The sequence below is a fragment of the Penaeus japonicus genome, unplaced genomic scaffold (assembly GCF_977035675.1).
Source record: "Penaeus japonicus unplaced genomic scaffold, GWHDUDI00000001_assembly GWHDUDI00000015, whole genome shotgun sequence".
Classification (NCBI taxonomy): Eukaryota; Metazoa; Arthropoda; class Malacostraca; order Decapoda; family Penaeidae; genus Penaeus; species Penaeus japonicus.
In genome coordinates, this window is record NW_028234417.1 from 36,974,229 (window position 1) to 36,993,945 (window position 19,717).

Below are 19,717 nucleotides of genomic sequence, written 5' to 3' on the forward strand. Positions count from 1 at the left end.
GATTTTTTTCTAATTAATGAAGGAATTTATGGGAATTCAATCAAAGTAGAGGAAAGTATATGTGTATAAATGTGCATATCAGTCCAGATAGGTTTCTTGAAAGAGGCCTTTTTTTTGCCGTGGGTTTTCTGTCATTTTACCAGTGGCTCTTCATTCAAGAAAATGGTTTTAGTGAGAGCTTTTCAGTCTACGGGTTTTATTCATCATTTTTCATCCCGCATCAGATGTTAGTGTTCTTATCAGTATCAATATTTCTTATAATAACTGCCATCTTTATTGCAGAACTATTCCTCTACGGAAACATTTCTTCTGAATAAGACTGGAAGCCGTAGTCATAACCGGTAAAAAAAGAAACAAAACAAAAAAAGAAAAACAAGGGGGAAAAAGCAAGAAAACAACACGTGTAAATTTTGTGACTTTATTTGTGCCATACTAGACGAGCGGTGGTGTGCCCGGGCGGCTCGAGGGGGCAAGGGCGTGGCAGACGCAGCGCCCTCGCTCGATCCTTCCCTCGGCAGCCCGTCCGCACGCCCACGCAGGCAGGGGACTCGTGTGGGCGGGGGAAGCTGGCTCGCTGGACCGCCTGGTTATGACTAAAGCTCTGAGGGCGGGGCGAGCCGGTGGGCGCCGCCTCGTCGAACACGCGCCGATGGGGAGCCGATGGTGTGATGGTAACGTTTAATTATTTGTATAAAAGCTATATAATTCTACATTTTTTAAATTATTATTTTCATAGATTAAAGCACATAATGGAGAGAAAGGAAGGGGGAAGGAGAGAAAGACAGAGAGACAGAGAGAGCACTGCTGCGCTGCTGTCAGTGGAAGCATTCACACCTCCGCCTGCTGGAGCCTAGGGGGGGAGGGGAGGGGCCGCCCTCCCCCCGCGCGAGGAGCGCCTGGGATCGAGTCCTTGGCGTCCTGCAGCAGGGGGAGGAGGGGGAGGGGGGAGAGCCCCCGCCCGCGAGGTGCAAGGAGGGTCAAGGGCGCGACATGACCATTAGGATATGTTATGGGCGTGATCTGGCGTGAAAGGTGCGGCGTCCGTCACTAGCGCAGGGGCGGGGGCCGGGTGGGGGAGGGGCGAGGGGGAGGGGGGTCGAGCGGGGGGCGGCGGGGCGTTGGTCCCAAGCCGTCGTGTCGATCAGGAAGAGATGACGTGTACTTGCCGTAACGAGTAACATTGCAACTTTTATTTTGATGAATGAGCAAGGGTCGCCGTGACTCGCGCCCCGGCCGACGGAGGTGAGCAGCCGCGGGCGCTGAGTTAAGCGGTGTCCTGCTCGGCGTCCTCCTCGTAGTCGCCGAGGTCCTCCTCGTCGTCCACGGAGGCCTCCTGGTACTGCTGGTACTCGGACACCAGGTCGTTCATGTTGGACTCGGCCTCCGTGAACTCCATCTCGTCCATGCCCTCGCCCGTGTACCAGTGGAGGAAAGCCTTGCGCTTGTACATGGCCGTGAACTGCTCCGAGATGCGCTTGAACAGCTCCTGGATGGCGGTCGAGTTGCCGATGAAGGTGGACGCCATCTTGATGCCTCGCGGCGGGATGTCGCACACGGCCGTCTTCACGTTGTTCGGGATCCACTCCACGAAGTACGACGAGTTCTTGCTCTGGATGTTGTACATCTGCTCGTCCACCTCCTTCATGGACATCTTGCCTCGGAACACGGCGGCCACCGTCAGGTAGCGGCCGTGGCGCGGGTCGCAGGCGGCCATCATGTTCTTGGCGTCGAACATCTGCTGCGTGAGCTCGGGCACGGTGAGGGCGCGGTACTGCTGCGAGCCGCGGGCGGTGAGCGGCGCGAAGCCGGGCATGAAGAAGTGCAGGCGAGGGAACGGCACCATGTTGACGGCCAGCTTCCTGAGGTCGGCGTTCAGCTGGCCGGGGAAGCGCAGGCAGGTGGTCACGCCCGACATGGTGAGGGACACCAGATGGTTCAGATCGCCGTAGGTCGGGTTCATCAGCTTGAGGGTTCGGAAGCAGATGTCGTAGAGAGCCTCGTTGTCGATGCAGTAGGTCTGGTCGGTGTTCTCGACCAGCTGGTGGATGGAGAGGGTCGCGTTGTAGGGCTCAACCACGGTGTCGGAGACCTGCGGAGGGAAGGGGCTTAGAAGGGCGCTCAGAAGGGCGAGCTCGATGAGGGGCTCTCAGACGGACAAGGGAAGTCTTCTCCATGAATCGCCTTTGCAAGAGGTCAGAATTAACATACTATATATAACATCTGATCAGCATTGTGCAAAGCCACAGCATCCCAAGGGCCGCCACACACGACCCGCATCCCTACCTTGGGCGAAGGAACGACGGAGAAAGTGTTCATGATCCTGTCGGGGAACTCCTCGCGGATCTTGGAGACGAGGAGCGTGCCCATGCCCGAGCCCGTGCCGCCGCCCAGGGAGTGTGTCAGCTGGAAGCCCTGCAAGCAGTCGCAGTTCTCCGCCTCCTTCCTCACCACGTCAAGCACGGAGTCGACCAGTTCCGCGCCCTCAGTGTAGTGCCCCTTGGCCCAGTTGTTGCCTGCGCCGCTCTGACCTGTGGTTGGGGGCAGGAGGGTGGGCGGAGGAGAGGGGGCAGGGGGAAGAAGGGAGAGGGGAGGCAAAGGGAGAGAGAGAGTTAGTTGATCTGGCTCTTTGGGTTTCATCACGTGGGCTGGTGGTCATGTCTTCCTTACGGAATGATCATTTACTAAACTACAAATTGACTAATTGATAACTGATTGATTGATTTATATGATACTTGAAATTGGAAACGACTACAGACTATTTAAACTGGAGACTAATATATATAAAACGTTCTACTTTACTAAAAATTAAACATATACGAACCATAACGTCTCATCTAAAACTTTTGGCAAAACATAAAAAGAAAAATGTGGATGAAAGAGGAACATCAAAGGAATTATGGCTGTTAGTGTTGCATGCACAATGTCACAAGCAGTCAAGAAGCTGTGTGTTTGTGTCAGTGTATGTGTGTGTGTGTGTGTGTGTATGTGTGTGTGTATGTGTGTATGTGTGTATAGGATGCTCAGTAACGCCTTCTCATGCAACATTCAACATTCTGCATAGAGGATCCAGAGCGACATTCAGCCCGGCGCGATTCTGCTTGTTTGCTTGCTTCTCATGCACTAATAGTCTAACCATCATTCTAACACCGGCGGTCGCTAGAACAAGAAGCCAAGACGCTTGTTTGGTGTTCGGGGCGCTAGAAAACACGGGGGGCGAGGGAGGGAGCGCGGAATGACTGAGGCGCGACGTTTCCTTTGGTTTAGTCTCGCTTCGCCCATCTATCACTTCGACACACACACACACACACACACACACATATATATACACACAAACACACACACACACACACACACACACACACACACACACACACACACACACACACACACACACACACACATATATATATATATATATATATATATATATATATATATATATATATATATATATATATATACATACATAATTTACATATATACAAACACACACAAACACACACATTACACATATATATATACACACAAACATATATACACACATACATATAACATACATAATTTACATATATACAAACACACACAAACACACATACACACAAGCAAGCACACACACGGACACACACACACAAACACACACACAAGCACACGCACACGCCACACTCATGAGCGTGCGCCAGCGGCGAGACGGTCCCCGAACATCGGCGCTCCGTGGGCGGGCGTGCGGGCGGGCGGGCGGGCGGGCGGCCCGTGGAGGTGACCCTCGCGTGAGAGAGATCAGCAGGGAACCGGTCGCGCAGGAGCAACAGGAAAGGCGGATTGGACGTGGAAAGAAGTCGTGTCACTTTGCCTGGCGTTTCCTGACACGTACTCGGTGTCATACACACGTGACACTCGCTGGCGTGCGGGTGACACACACACGCACGTACATGCTTTGGTTAGAACACGGAGGCGCATTTCAAAAGAGGAGGAAAGATAGAACGAGAAACACGTTTTCTGATTTTTTTTCTGTTTAATGATCGTTTCAGCAATCTTTCTTTAAAAGGTTTTGTTATTTACTTTGTCTATGTCTAGCGTTTGGAAAATCTACAAGCCGTCCTGTAAGACGACCTTTGACAACAACACGACTTGTTTTCTGCTGATGGAGGGTTGCAGAGGCGTATGGGAGGAGTGTGGGTGCGAAGGAGGAGTTGGTTTGTGTTGGAAGAGGGGGCGACTGAGAGCTACTGACCAAAGACGATGTGTTCTGGTTTAAAGAGAGGTCCGAGGGGCCCGCTGCGAACAGCGTCCATGGTGCCCGGCTCCAGGTCGACCAGCACAGCTCGCGGAACGTACTTGGCCTTGTTGCCCTCGCTGTTAACAAGCAATAAATATCCCAGCCGTTAGTGCAGAGGTCGCTATGAGGTGCTGCTGCAACTCATCGTGAGAGAGAGACGAAGAACTCTCTGCTGTTGCTGCAACACTGGCGCCTGCCGTGCGTTGCCACCGCAACGCAACAGTGGACAGTCCGGGTCGGACGCGCGTCGACGGAAGACCCGGCGAGAACGCGCGTCACGAAACAACTCGGAAGAGACTAGACACTGAGGAAGCAACTATTGACTGACAAAAGGCCATGCAAGTGGAACTAGCGGTGCTGCTGCAGCTGCTGCTACGGCCTTCCTCTAGAGTGCCACGCTACACGACCACGTCCCGGACTGTCCACGTCGCAGCTCGCGTTGGCGACAGGAACGCACGCCACGCACGCGCCCCCTCCTCCTCCTCCGGTCCATTCTGACGCCCTTCGACCGTGAGCTCAGAATCCGATGAAGAAGCGCAGGGCGTCAGAATGCAGCGCGGGAGGAGGGCGAACGTCAAAGCTTTAGTTGGTAACTGTTTTAATGCAGCCAAATGAGATATTAGAGAGGATTAGGGCGTTGAGGCTGGCCGAGCAGGCGCGGGGCCCAAGACTCGCGCCCCGAGGCTCGACCTGTTAGTGTGACTCCCGTGATACCTGTTGAGGGGCGTGTGAGGCTTAGTGCTATTAGTGAGAATAAAGGCCGAGAGAGGGGGGAGGGGAGGGGAGGACGGGGGCGAGTTGCAGCCTGCGAGGGTAGACCTGCAGACCCTCCGGCAACCCGCCGCCCCGTCCCGTCGCCGCCCACTCGACGTACCGAAGACGAAATGGCTGGGCTTGAAGAGTTCCCCGAGAGTGCCTGCCTTCACCGAGTCCATCGTGCCGGGCTCGAGGTCCACCAGGATGGCTCGAGGGACGTACTTGCCCGGGGCGCCCTCGCTACGCACAGGCGGGGAGGGGGAGGGGGAGGAACAAAGGGTCAGGCGGGCACTGCAGCTAACTCATCCTAGCCTCTTTCTAGCACAGGTGGGACTCGGACCCCTTTCGGACTCATTCTAGGACAGACGGAACTGACTCACTCTGCACTCACTCTAAACCCGATCAGAATGACCCCTTTTCTACTCTGGCCCACGTGATACCCTAGCTCAATCTACATGAATTCCAAATCGCTTGGGATTCGAACTAATCTCACACTCACCCTGACTCACATGGCATTCTAACCCTTTACTCATTTCAACCCAAATAGGATCCCATCACGTCTCACATCAACTTGTCATGACTCCAATTTCTCAAACTCATTTCAATTTGCAATCCATCTAGCTCATTCTGCTTCTCATCCTCTCACCACGCAGTGCACTGACACCTGCCTAGCTCAGATTACTTCACAGGACACAAGACTATATTACACTAGCCTTAACCTACGTTACAACAATCACAAACTTCGTACTGCTTTCATACAAGCAACTTCCCGAGTCTTACTCTCTCTTGCAGTCTAATGACAACCAGTTTGCTGTGCATTATCCTCTTATTAGACGATAATGAACACGTATCATGTTCAAGGTAAGGAATCATGATAAATAGATCTCCTTGCAACACGTTATGAAACATTATTACAATTATCAAGTAAAATGATCTTAACTGCTAATAGATTAGAATATATTATGATAAAATGATTTGCTTTAAAGCAACCTTATAATTCAATAAATGGGAAAAAGGTAGTGATGTCAAATAACAAAAACAAAGGAAAATAAACATGACTTGAGACAACACAATAAAATTGGAAAAAGAAGAAACATCACATAACCATGAACTCACGGAGTGATAAATACATGTATAAAGTAATATTAATAACAATTATATTACTTATCAATCTATTCGTTAAACATGAAAGGCAAACAGTAAGAGGAGGAAGAGGAGGAGTAGAAAAAAGTAAAGAGCAGGAGGAGGAGGAAAAATTGAGAGGAGAAGAAGGAGGAATAGGAGGAAAAGGAGGACGAAGAAGACGAGGAGGAAAAAGAAGAGGAGGAAGATGAGAAGAAGGACAAGGAAGAGGAGGAGGAGGAGGACGACCTCGTCTCGTCTCCCCCCTCCTCTCCCCCTCGTCTCCCCCAGGAACCCCCGACGGCGCCCTCACCTGTAGTAGACATTGATCCTCTCAAGTTGCAGGTCCCGGACGTCTTGAGGGACATTTTCTCGCAGGGTCCCCGCCGCCGTCAGCCCGTGCTCGTCGCTGATGATTTCCCAGAACTGTTGGAAGAATGGCAGGTGTCAAAGCGGTGTTGCAAGTCAATGAGGATGTTGCATTTTTTGTTAAGAGTAAGCAGGGGTCAAAATCAGTGTTGCAAGTAAATAAAGATGTTGCATTTTTTTTATATTGTTGAAATCATGAAATTTAACGATCACGTTTTTATCGTATCAGTGGTGAGAATTTTCAATGTAGTGTTTCAATAATAATACCAATGTAAATCAAGTATCGTCAGATTAAAAACAATAAATAGAACCTAAGACATACAAAGAATAGTCAACACCCAAAACCACATCATTATCCTAAAAATAACACCATCGAATACACCATCGCCACATCATCATCATAATGACCATCGCCATCGACACGAGGCTTCACCGACACTAAAGTAACTGTAGGCTCAACCCCCCCCCCCCCCCCCGTGGTCAGAGGAAGAGGAGGATGGTGGGTGGGTGGGGAGGAAGGGGGGAGAGGGGAGGGGAGGGGGGCGAGTTACCAGCCGTGAAGACTTAACAGGAAATCTTCGAGTCACTGGCTCGTACATGGCCACTTCCGGCGTCGTGGGGCTACCAGGTTGAATCTGGAGTGTGCTGGAGTGAGGGAGGAAGGCGGTGGAGTAAGGGAGTGAGAGAGAGAGAGAGAGAGAGAGAGAGAGAGAGAGAGAGAGAGAGAGAGAGAGAGAGAGAGAGAGAGAGAGAGAGAGAGAGAGAGAGAGAGAGAGAGAGAGAGAGAGAGAGAGAGAAATAAATAGATAAAGAGAGAGAGAAAGAGAGAGAGAGAGAGAGAGAGAGAGAGAGAGAGAGAGAGAGAGAGAGAGAGAGAGAGAGAGAGAGAGAGAGAGAGAGAGAAGTTGGAGAAAGTGAAGAAGGAGAAGAAGACGAAGAAGAAGTAGAAGAAGCAGCAGTAGTGTTAGAAAAAAAGTATAACCCGATTGAGCTTGTGATCACAATAGACGAGAAAGGCACAGTAACAATGAGAGCACGTTTTTACATCAAGAGAAGACGTAGGAAAGCAGACAAAGATGACGAGGAAAAAAATAAAAATGGAAGGAAAGAAGATAGATGGGAAGTTAATCGAACAAAAGGAGAAAAGAAAAGAGAAATCAAGAGATAGAAACAAAAGAAAGTGAAAAAAATAGACAGATTATCAAACCAAGACAGACAGACAGACACCCAGGTGAGAATTCGAGGAGAGAGAGAGAGAGAGATAAGATAAAAATTCCGACAGTAACGGCGAGGCGACGGAGGAAAGTGACGCAGGCCGGAGCCAGCAGGAGTCGTCGGCAGGCAGACAGAGGAAGAGGCTGGGAGGAACAGCGAGGCGTGACGAGGAGGCAGGAGGACAAGAAAGGACGGGGGGAGCAAACGAAGGAATGAAGAAGAAACGAGAGAGCAGGGGGAAGAGAGAGGAAAAGGGTAAGGAGGGAGGTGGAAAGGCGGCGGTTAAACGAGGCATCTTAATGCACCTACAAGTTGGAGGACAAAGGAAACGATTAAAGAGGAAGAACCGGGGAAACGGATAAAGAAAGAGGCGCATAAAGTCACGATGCAGAACAAGAACAGGCAACGCCGAAGCAGAGAAGGGAGGGAGAGGGGCGGGGAGTGGGGGAGGCGAAGGGAGGAGCAGGGGGAGAGGGGAAGGGGACGATGAGGAAGAAAGAGGCGAAGGGGGGAAGACAGAGATTGGGGAGGAGGAAGAAGGGAAAGGGGAAGGAGAGGAAGCGAGGGGGGAGGGGGGTGGAAGCAGCGGGGTCTGTGTTGGTGGTTATTAGTGGTTTCGTGAATCGTCGCTGGTCGTTGCTTCAAGCAGCGTAGTGCAGGGAAGACAAGCGGTCGCCGGGGGAGTGCAGTCTCGCCCCGACGTTACACGCGATCCCCATCGAGCTGCCTTTGCTTCAGTCGTGGCTGGCTTCTGTCCCTGCTTCGAGTCCTTGGGCTGCTTCGAGTCCCGGTTGGTTTGGCCTTTGGTTCGAGTCCTGCCTGTGGTGACTTCAACGCCCTCGCAGGAAAGAGTCCCCTTCGCCTTTGCAGTTGTCCTCGTCTTTTCCCTCGGAGGAAAGTCTCTCCTCGACTCTCCCTTGTGGGCTGATATTAGATGATAAACGAGGGAATGGGGGGAGGGGGAGGGAGGAGGTGGGGGAGGGGGGGCAGGAAATGGACAACTGCATGACGGTTAACCAAATCGAGGAGGTGGTAACGTCTAAGAATAATTTTGTACAAGCGGTGTCTCGTAATGGTCTCTTCTGCTCTTCCTCTTCCCGCTGTCGCTCTTCACATACACTGCATGTCATTACATTGTTTGAGCCATTACCTTACTGTAATTATCCCATTTTTTGTGATTATCTTATCCCCGCGCCGAGTGGGACGAAAGCAAGGCCATGTTGTCCTCAATTCTACAACTCGGTAAGTTGTTGCTTTCTCCCCCCCCCCCTCTCTCTCAGATCCAACCTGCCCCCTACTCCTTCTCTTTCCCTCCCTCCCATTCCCCTCCTCTTCCCCTCCCCTCCCCCTCCCCGGCATGTCTTGCACCAGCTGCCTGCCGCATCGAGCCAGCGCGACGCGACGCGAGAACCCAGTCCGGCTGGAGAACGAGTCTGGTGTAACGGCAGTCAATTCGTTGCCAGAAAACGTGACCTGCATGTTACAGGCCGAGACGCCTCGCCATTCAGTCACCGGATCAGCCTGCTCAACGAGAGACGCGAAAATAAGCAAGAAAACATTTGCTCTCGAGATCGTGAAGGAGATCTCGAAATTTCGGCGATTTCGGAGGACGGACGAGTCGTTGGAAGCTACGTAAAGGAACAAGCATGCACACGAAATGCATGAATGCACACGCATCCATGCACTCCCCACTTTCTGCTCCTTCCTCTCCTCTTCTTCTCCTTATCCTCCTCCTCCTCTCCCCCCCTCCCCCCTTAACACACAAACACACACGATGGGCGCGGCAGGAATCCCGCCTGACGTCCCCCCCTCTCACCCCTCCCCTCCTCCCCTTCCCTCTTCTCCCCTTTCCACCGTCACCCCACTGAGGTATTGCTGCTCTTCACATCCTGTGCCATATGTATGTATATGTGTGTATATACTGTACATATATATATATATATATATATATATATATATATATATATATATATATATATATATATATATATGTATATATATATCTGTATACACTCACATATATATATACATATACATATGCATACACATACACATGTGTGTGTGTTTGTGTGTATACACTATCACAATCACGACCCAATATGACCTATTCCACCCTAATATGAACATACCTACCATTAACTACCATACCATCTACCAGACCTACACACGACCAAAAGATCTACCACATTTGTAACCTTCACCACACCTTCATTACATTCCCCTCCCCCTCCCCCCTCCTATCCCCTGACAGTGACATCACCATCACCATCCCTCATCCCCCGAGGACTGACATCACCACCATTCCCCGCCACCCTCTTTAATACACCATCTCCTTATCAAGAATCATCGTAGTATTACTCCCCAGATGATGTATGACGCCCCACGCTGACATCATCATCGTATCTGTCATGCAACTAAACGCTATTTCTGTCATGCACTGAACTAACATAAGTTTGGGAGGGGAGGGGGAAGGGGGGGTTAAGATAGACTCAGTAAGTGCATCTGACATCACCTTCAGCTATTATTACCGACTGTTAAGGAGCTACTTTACATATCTCGTGAATAAAATTAATCGGTGCAAGGAGATAGAGCTGTTATCAATGCAAAACAAGGACGTCCGAAATGGAAAGAGTACGAGGTCGCGCTGACGAATTCTCAATCGGATTTTGTGCATTAAATTGATTTGTTTTTGCATCGGAGAGAGAGAGAGGGAGGGAAAGGGAGAGGGAGAGGGAGAGAGAGGGAGAGGGAGAGGGAGAGGGAGAGGGGGAGGGAGAGGGAGAGAGAGAGAGAGAGAGAGAGAGAGAGAGAGAGAGAGAGAGAGAGAGAGAGAGAGAGAGAGAGAGAGAGAGAGAGAGAGAGAGAGAGAGAGAGAGAGAGAGAGAGAGAGAGAGAGAGAGAGAGAGAGAGAGAGAGGATGAGATGAGTAGAGAGAGAGAGAGAGAGAGAGAGAGAGAGAGAGAGAGAGAGAGAGAGAGAGAGAGAGAGAGAGAGAGAGAGAGAGAGGTTTAATAACAATGAAATTCGTTTATTTGTTTATGCCTTCACTATTTAACAGATCACCATCCTGTCTGTCTTCATGCCTGTCTCCCCCCTTTTTCCCTCCCCTTTACCTGACCTCAACAGGTGATTGGCGGAGTTCCGGTCACGTGACCAGCCAGGAGAACCCGGCTTCCGGCGGCCGACCAATAGGCGGCCGCCAGCTACTGGACAGGAAGGGGGGAGGGGGAGAGGGGGGAAGGGGTGGGAGGGAAAACAACTCTCCTCTCTTCTTACGGAAAGAAAAGACAAAAGAAAGTCAACGAATAAAGGGAGAGGGAGGGAGAAAGGAAGAAAGGAGAACGAGAGAAGGAGCGAGGAAGAAGGAAATACGAATCGGAAAATCGAATCCACTTATGAATTATTTTTCTTTGGTTACGCTTGCAGATCGATGATGGAATTGGAGGTTCTAGACAGGCGGCGCCATTGTAAGTAAAAACAGAAAAAAAAAACAATCAAGAATGTGAATGTATTGTGTGTTTGAACCCGCGTAGAGGTGGAAGGCGAGAGTGGCGTTGCGTGAAGCCAGGCACAGAGGGAGGAGGAGAGGAAGTGCACTACGATGACCTTTATTAATTATTTAAAAACCATAACAACATCACAAGGTCTTCTAAAGCCACGCCCCCTCGTCCCATATCCTTTCTTACGCCTCTTCACGCTGCCTGAACGGGGAAGTTTTACCTGCTGCCCCCAAAACACCTGCTGTGGGATAGGCCTACTTGACGGTACATTAGATTCACACCTGAGCCTAACCTAAAAGAATGTGTGAAGAAACGCGTAGCTTTAAATGCGTCTGTATGTACACATGGATCTGATTTGTGTGTAAATGAAATAAAAAAGGTCAGTAGATACTGAGGTTGCGTGATCATTGGTTGTAAAGTATTATAGATGACGTCACGCCCACGCACGCTTGTGGCTCCTCCTTTGTCAACGTCGCCCCTGCTATGCGCTGAGTTTCCTTCTTTCTTTTTCTTTTATCCTTTTCTTTTTATTCTTAAGCACCATCACCCCTCGCTTTCTCTCTCTTTATCTCTCCTTCTCCCTTTACCCCTCCCTCTCCATCTCCATCTCTACTCCCTCTGTCCTCCACCTCCCACTCCCTTTCCTTCTCCCTTCTTGCTCCCTCTCCCTCTCCCTTCCCACTCTTTCTCCCACTCTCCCTGCCAGTCTCTCTTGAGTGAAGGGAGGAGAGAAAGACAACTGCATTAGTATTGGACAATAGCCCCTTGAAGCACCTGCAGGCATTGACACGGGGCCAGGGGGGGTGGGAGGAGGAGGAGAGGGGGAGGGGAAGAGGCTGTATTTAAGAGGTTTATATCAGTGGAACAATGCTTGCTTGATAGGGAAAAAAACACACAAGCAAAAAACGAACATCTGATTACTTTGTTTTCAAAAACTGCGAATCATTTTCTTAATTAGTTTTTTTTTTCTCGTAACAATAACCCCTCCATTTTTTTTTTTTTACAAAGGATAGTTGAGTACAATACGGAAAGGGGTGTGAAAGGTGAGAGAGATAGAATTGGAGAAAGAGAGAGAGAATTAGAGAGAGATAGAATGAGAGAGAGAGAGAAAAAAGAAAGAGCGTGGAAAGGAGAGAGGAAGGGGAGTGAATGTTGAGCAACAGCATTGCAGAAATCAGTACTATCAAAACATTTTTCCCGCTCTCTCTCTCTCTCTCTCTTTATCTCTCTCTCTCCCTCCCTCCCTCCCTCCCTCCCCCTATCTCTCTTCCTTCCCCCCCTCTCTCTCCCCCCTCTCTCTTCCTCTCTCCCTCTCCCACCCACCCCTATCTCTCTTCCTCTCCCCCTCTCCCTCCCCCCCTATCTCTTCTTCTATCGCTCCTTCCCTCCCTCTCTCTCGCTCAATGCACAAAGCTCTTGAAGAAACAAAACATAAACAGATTAAAAGCACCAATACCAATAAGCGCGAATGAAAGCACGCGGCGAACAAGGCCAAAGCACTTGCACGGCTACGGGTTGAGGGGGGAGGGGGGAGGGGGGTGTGGGGGTGTAGGGGTATGGGAAGGGGATGAGTGAAGGGGGCGAAGGGAGGGAGGGAGGGAGGGAGGGAGGGAAGGAGGGTGGAAGGGAGGGTGGGGGTGGAGATGGATAGATAGGTATTTGGATAGATGGATAGATAGATAGATAGATTAATAGGTAGTGAGAGAGTTAGAGTGAAAGAGAGAGAGAGAGAGAGAGAGAGAGAGAGAGAGAGAGAGAGAGAGAGAGAGAGAGAGAGAGAGAGAGAGAGAGAGAGAGAGAGAGAGAGAGAGAGAGAGAGAGAGAGAGAGAGAGAGAGAGAGAGAGAGAGAGAGAGAGAGAGAAAAAGGTGGGGGAAAAAGGTACATAAAAGTTGCAACAACAGCTCACTTCGGCTGAAATAAACATGGACTTATTTCCAGGCAAACAATTACAGCTGGAACGATCAAGCAACACGCATCAGAAGGAAGACATAAAACCTCTTGTTTCTTTTTTTTTTCCTTTTTTTTACTAAGGGGCGGAAGGTGAGATACATTTTTTTTTCGATACAGATAATTTTTCAAACTTTTTCGTGTTAGGTAACTGATTAGACACGAAAATACTCGAGTTCCTCCCACGTTTTTTGAATGGCTTCTTCCGGCACTGTGCCTGCTTCTGCTTGCTTCACCGCCGAACCCTCCTCCCCTCCCCCTCCAAACCTCCATAACAGTGTACCTACCACCAGTCCCTTCCTTTCTGCTGAATATTTAACTGCTTAAACCCCTCCCCCCCTCTAAACACATGCCTTCCAACCTCCCTACCCCCCCCCCCCCTCTCAGACGGAGAGGGTGACGTCATCACGACGGTACGCCGCAGTGTTGCCACATCCCTCGGGCAGAGAGGATTCCTGCCACGGGGAAGGCGGAGGTGACGAGAGAGGGGGGGGGGGAGGGGGAATCGGAAAGGCAAGAGAGGGGGGCGTAACCTTTTCCAACAAAAAAAACAGAGCCTTTTATTTCATAAGGTAGACGTATCACTGGCTGCCTTTTCTGCATTTCTGGTCAGCTGATCTGTGACGCTTCTGTCAGGTCGTCGAGTCTGAATCCTACCTTGGGGATTTTTGCTTGCATTTGAGCGTCGCGAGGCCTACCTGCATGCCGATCCCCTTCGCCGAGTCTGTTCACCGGCGTCCTGACTTGCTTCTTTACCCTCTGTCTGCCGACCTCTTTATTTGCTTTCTGTTCGTGTGTTTGCGCCGGTGTCTGTGCGACCCTGCATGGCAACAGGTAAAAAAAAAAAGGTCGCGGGTTTGTGAGGCTGTGAATGGTAACGACTGGCTCTGCATGAATGATATATATTTTTTTACGAGCTACAGTCATGAGGCGGTATCATGGCTGTGATGCCGGTTGCCATGACGACCGCCCGGCAGTGCACAACCAGCAGTTTATGTGGTCAGCGAGCTTACTGAATTCCTCGCTTCTTACACTCTGTATCGCGAGTATATTACTCTCCTCACCTTCTCTCTATCTATCTATATCTCCCCTCTCGTCTCTCCCTCTCTCTCTCTCTCCCTTTCTCATTCTTTCTCTCTCTCCTTCTTTCTGAAATCCTATCGCTTCGTGTTCGTATCTCACCGGTTCAGTCACACACCTCCTGTCCTCGTCTTGGCCGACCTGTCACGGTCGTCGCGTCTGCTACTCTCATCAAGCGGGAGTCTTACCTGCACACACACACACACACACACACACACACACACACACACACACACACACACACACACACACACACACACACACACACACACACACACACACACACGCACGCACGCACACACACACACACACACACACACACACACACACACACACACACACACACACACACACACACACACACACACGCACACACGCACGCACAGAATAAACCCAAACACAGTGCTTGCTTGATGCTTGTGGGAAGGACACAGCGCGAGAAAGGGCACTCAACCGAATAATGATCGCATGACCAGATAACAAAAGGGTCGCGAACGAAGGCTGCACAACCAGCATACAGTAGTCCGTCTTTGGGGAAGAGACTGATGGCAGGGGGGAGGCGGGGAGGGAAAGTGGGGGGGAGAGGGGAGGGGAGGGGAGGTGGAAGGAGCGAGGGCGGGAAAGTGGGGAGGGGAGGGGAGGGGAGGTGGAAGGAGAGAGGGAGGGAGGGAGGGGGAAGGGAGGATAGTTAGGGTTGGGTAGGTGGAAGGGGAGAGGCAAGGTGGAGGGAGGGAGGGAGGGAGGGAGGGAGGGGAGGAGGGGTGACATGAGAGAGTGGGTGGAAGGCAAACGGGCAGGGAGGAGAGATAGCCGGGGGGAGGGGGTAGATAGAGGAGGGAAAGATGGGGGAGAAACGAAGGATGGAACGGGTGGAAGAAGTTAAGAAAAGGGAAATGATATATAGAGAGAAACAGCGAGAGAGAGAGAGAGCGAGAGCGAGAGCGAAAGCCAGAGTGAGAGAGAGAGAGAGAGAGAGAGAGAGAGAGAGAGAGAGAGAGAGAGAGAGAGAGAGAGAGAGAGAGAGAGAGAGAGAGAGAGAGAGAGAGAGAGAGAGAGAGAGAGAGAAAGCTCCGAAAACGAGGAAAGACGTGGAGAGCGAGAGCGCGGTGACAGATGGCACAGACGGGCTGGGTGACAGGGGCGAGTTGTTAACGTTATTGAGCTTATCACAATCCTAATGGGACAATTACAAGCAGCGTGACAGTAACAGTTCCTCAGTCATTCGAGATGCTTCGGCGCAGGCACTGTAGCCAGAGCCCTTGGCCGCGCCGCGCCGCCCTTGGAGACGGCCCGGAGACCTGCTCCTTCCCACACCTGAGCGACAGGTGCGCGGCCGTGGGTTCTGGCCGCACTGGCGAGCGAAGTCTGTCTGTCACTCGCTGCTGGCAACAGGTGGTTCTCTTCGGTGACATTAAAAAAAAATCGATACTGAATAGCAGACGGACAGGAGAAAGAATCGGAATGGGAATTTAATGCGGATAGACAAGTTGCTTATTTGCCGCGAAATGGAAATCAATCGCGCCCAAAAGGTGCTGTCACTCCCGACCTTCACCTACCACGGCGCCCGAAAACAAACAGCGTTGCCAGAGCCCGACGCGTGCGGGGAAACCTCGGACGCGAGCGCCGCGGCCGCGATTCCTGCTAACAAAGGCAAAAATGAAGACATCCTGTCCTGGTAACGCTGCTTCGACGCCGTCATTTCCGGATTAAGAAGAAAACGCGGCGGGGGTGAGGGGGGAGGGGTGAGGGAGAGAAGAGGGGAGGGAGGTACTTAAGAAAGAGGTCAGTTAGTCACGCAATAATTACATCTTGGCGGCTCCTTCACCTCGAACGGTGGGTGTCCTGGCGGGTGATTCATCAGCCCTTCTTCGGCCGATTCATAAAACTGTGATTTCATCTCCGGTCACTTTTCGTCGCGTCATGTCCCCGTTGTTCCCTCACGTCTACACACGAAGGAGCGTATGTGCACATACACATGCACACAAGCACACGCATACACAAACACAGACACACTCACACACACGCGCGCGCATGTACGCAAGCACCCACAAGAAGGCGCACACACCCACCCAAGCTCGCTTAACGAAGCCTTAAATCTATGCAATGTAGTTACGCCGCCCGGGAGTCGGTGGTTATTTAAAATGCTTATGAAACTCTTCTACATTTATGGCTCTGTCTGTTTAGTGTCGACGTTATCTTTTGTTTGCCTTTTCGCTTGCTGACAGGGCTAATGTCACGGCAAATATACCACATCTATTGCCTTTATGATATGATAAGCGTGTCTTGTATGTTGATGTCACGGTTATTGCATGGGTCAGGTTACTTGCTTTATGAAGACTAATGTCTTTTTTTCTCAACAGCGACTGGCAAATCTCTGTTAGTTCTTTAAGTTAAAGCCTCAGGCAAATCTCCAATTTTGTAATAGACGCCGAAAATATGAAGCCGAGATCATGACATTCATGCGTGCACAAGAATGGGACTTTGAGGTCACGTCCTGCAAACAGAAACGAAAAGAGAGATAGACACAGAAGACACGGCAGACACGGAGACCTCAGACTATGCTGATCAGAGTCACGTATATTTTGTGTTTTGATTTGGCCTCCGTCTGTGACCTCTGGGGACTCGGGGACGGCGAAGACGAGAGCAGCCGGCAAGCAAGCAAAGACGGCGCGATTTACGTGACCTGGTGGGCGTTGTTGTGTCGTATGGGTGGTTATGGGCGTCGAGATAAAAATCGGGCGTTTCCGACAGGCTCAGGAAAGGATCGAGGCCGGCTTTTCGGAGATGTCAAGGACGAGCGAAGGTTGCATGCCGTGATTTCGGGGCGGCGCCTCCCAGCGCTGAGTCGCGCAGGTAATCATGCTCGTCGACGTCCCTGTCCCTGTCCCCCCCGCCCCAGCCCCCGACCAGCCTAACAGGATCAGGTGTCAGGGCCGCCCGCGGAATATGCACTTGAAGGTATGCCTGTCTGGCGCCGGCAATGCAAGTGCGGCTAGTTGCGGCAAAGGGCCATGTTCTCGGCCGCACTCCCGCTCGACGCGAGGTCATGTACAGGTAGCTGTCGCTCGGTACACTTACCTTTGTGCCGATCTGGTTGCCGCATTGGCCGGTCTGGACGTGCACGATTTCTCTCATTTTGGAGGATGTGTGATGAGGAGTTCTCGGAGCGATGAGTAGCGTCCGCCGAGCACGACACTCTACTGTCAACTGAGGCTCAGCGCGCTGCCTCGCACCTTTTCTCCTGACCACAACCCACACCAGTCAAGCGAGCATCTATGATTTCCTGACCCTCGAGATCGTTCTCAAGCCGTTTTTTGGCAGCCTTTAATTGCAAATCTATACAGTCAAGGTGCAATAAAAACAAGGATCCTATTTTGGTGTTGACTAAAGTTCAAAGGACTCCTAGATAGAAGGATTTAGTGTCTTGACTCCAAACGAGTGTAGGAGGGTTGTTGCGGGGCTCTGAGTGGGAGGGGCTTGACACGGGCCACCACACTCCTCCTTCTCCCCCTCCCCCTCCTCCTCCCTCTTCTTCTCCTTCTTCTCCTCCTCCTCCTTCTCCTTTTACTCCTCCTCCTCCTTCTTCTCCTTCTCCTTTTACACCTCCTCTTTCTTCTCCTTCTCCTCTATCTCCTTCTACCTTTCTTTCTCCCCCTTCTCCTTCGACTTTTCCTCCTCCTCTTTCTCCTTCTTCCCTTCCACCTCCTCCTTCTATTTTCCTCCTTCTCCCCTTCCACCTCCTCCTTCTATTTTCCTCCCTCTTCTACTTCTCTTCCTCCTTCTCCTTCTCCTCCTTCGCCTTCTTCTTCTCCCTTTCTTCCTCCTTATCCTTCTACTTCTCCTCCTCTTTCTCCTCCTCATTTTCCTCCTCCTCCTCCTCCTCTTTCTCTTTCTTCTTTTCCTCATCCTTTTCCTTTTCCCTCTTAATTTCCTTCTCCCTCCCCTTTCCACTCCCCTTCTCTTCTTCTATTTCCTCCTTCTCCTCCTCCTCTTCCTCCCATTTCTTCTTTTCCTTCGTAATCATTATTATAATTTATTTTTCAATCTTCCTTTCCTTCTTCTTCTCCTCCACCTCCTCTCCATCCCATTTTATCTTCGTCATTTTATTATTATAATTCATCTCATTTTTCTTCTCTTCCTCCTTCTCCTTCGCCCTTATCACCTACTCCTCCACTTCCTCCTCCTCCTTCACTTCAATCATTATCTACTTCCTCCGTTTTTCCCTCAAATCCTCCTCCCCTTCCCTCTCCTCTTCCTTCTTCTTCTTTCTCCACCTCCTCCTCCTCCTCTTCCTCTTCCTTTTCCTCTTCTTCCTCCTCCTCCCCTCTCTCCACCTCCTCCTCTTCCTCTTCCTTTTCCTCTTCTTCCTCCCCCTCCCCTCTCTCCACCACCTCCTCCTCCTCTTCCTTTTCCTCTTCTTTCTCCACCTCCTCCTCCTCCTCTTCCTCTTCCTTTTCCTCTTCTTCCTCCACCTCCTCCTCCTCCTCTTCCTTTTCCTTTTCCTCTTCTTCCCCCTCCTCCCCTCTCTCCACCTCCTCCTCCTCCTCTTCCTTTTCCTCTTCTTCCTCCCCCTCCCCCCCTGCATCCTTCCCCCTTCCTTCTGTTTCCTTCACCGAGTCCTTTTAACCATGCATTTCCTCTTTGAATTTCCTCTTTCCCTCCGGGTTTGTTTTCCTTTCTTCCTCCCCCACCTCCCTTCCCTCCTTCCCCTACCCCCCTTCCCCCCTTCCCCCGTTCCCCCGCCCCCCTCATCGTTTACCTGTTTCCTCCTTCCTTGGCGACACCTGCTCCCCTCTCTTCCTCCCCCTCACCTCACCCCCACCCCCCGCAATCAATCGGGGGGGGGGGTAGACGTATGGGCGGAAGAGCCTCCCGTTTTCTGTGTGGTCGAGTTTTTTTTTCTTCTTTTTTCTTTTGCATTAAGTTTTGAATAATCTTATTTTTGTATGTTGAGTTTCGCTCCTATCTTTTAATATATTTTGCTTCGGTTCATCTTCGTTATTATTGTTACTATTGTTATTATCATTATATTTATTGTTGTCATTATCATTGTTAGTATTATTATCATTAACCTTATTTACTATTATCATTAGCATTATTACTTATTATTACTATCATTATCGTCACTATTACCATAACCATTATCATCACAATTATTATCATTACACTTATTATTATGATGCTCATTATTCTTATTGTCATTACCATTATCATTATCGCATTTCTACCATTATTACCATTGCTATCATCATTTATCTATCAAATCTATTTCCTTTATCTTGTATCAACATATCTATATTTATTTTTTTTTCACCGCCAGCGGGTAATAACACCAACAGCAAGAACAGCAAGAAGAACATTCCTCGCAGACAGAACACTTGTTATTCTGTTATGAGTTAACTGTTGAGTGAACGATTCCTAATCAGAGAACAGTTAGTTAATGACCTCGC

General features: G+C 50.4%; 1 protein-coding gene across 2 annotated transcripts; it reads right to left on the minus strand.

Annotated features, from left to right (window-relative positions):
• Positions 1-404: 404 nt before the first annotated feature.
• On the minus strand, positions 405-17,506 carry LOC122258783 (tubulin beta-4B chain). 2 transcript variants are annotated; one of them, XM_043024973.2, is made up of 5 exons: positions 17,346-17,506; positions 6,468-6,580; positions 4,232-4,353; positions 2,284-2,528; positions 405-2,089 (listed from the first exon to the last, which is right to left on the minus strand). In XM_043024973.2, exons 1-5 carry the CDS (start codon positions 17,400-17,402, stop codon positions 1,265-1,267), a joined length of 1,362 nt encoding a protein of 453 aa, XP_042880907.1. In that variant the 5' UTR covers positions 17,403-17,506; the 3' UTR covers positions 405-1,264. The 2 variants fall into 2 exon arrangements, with proteins under 2 accessions (XP_042880907.1, XP_042880905.1); XM_043024971.2 differs by lacking the exon at positions 4,232-4,353 and adding an exon at positions 5,151-5,272 and having other exon boundaries at positions 17,346-17,505.
• Between the last annotated feature and the right edge of the window lie 2,211 nt (positions 17,507-19,717).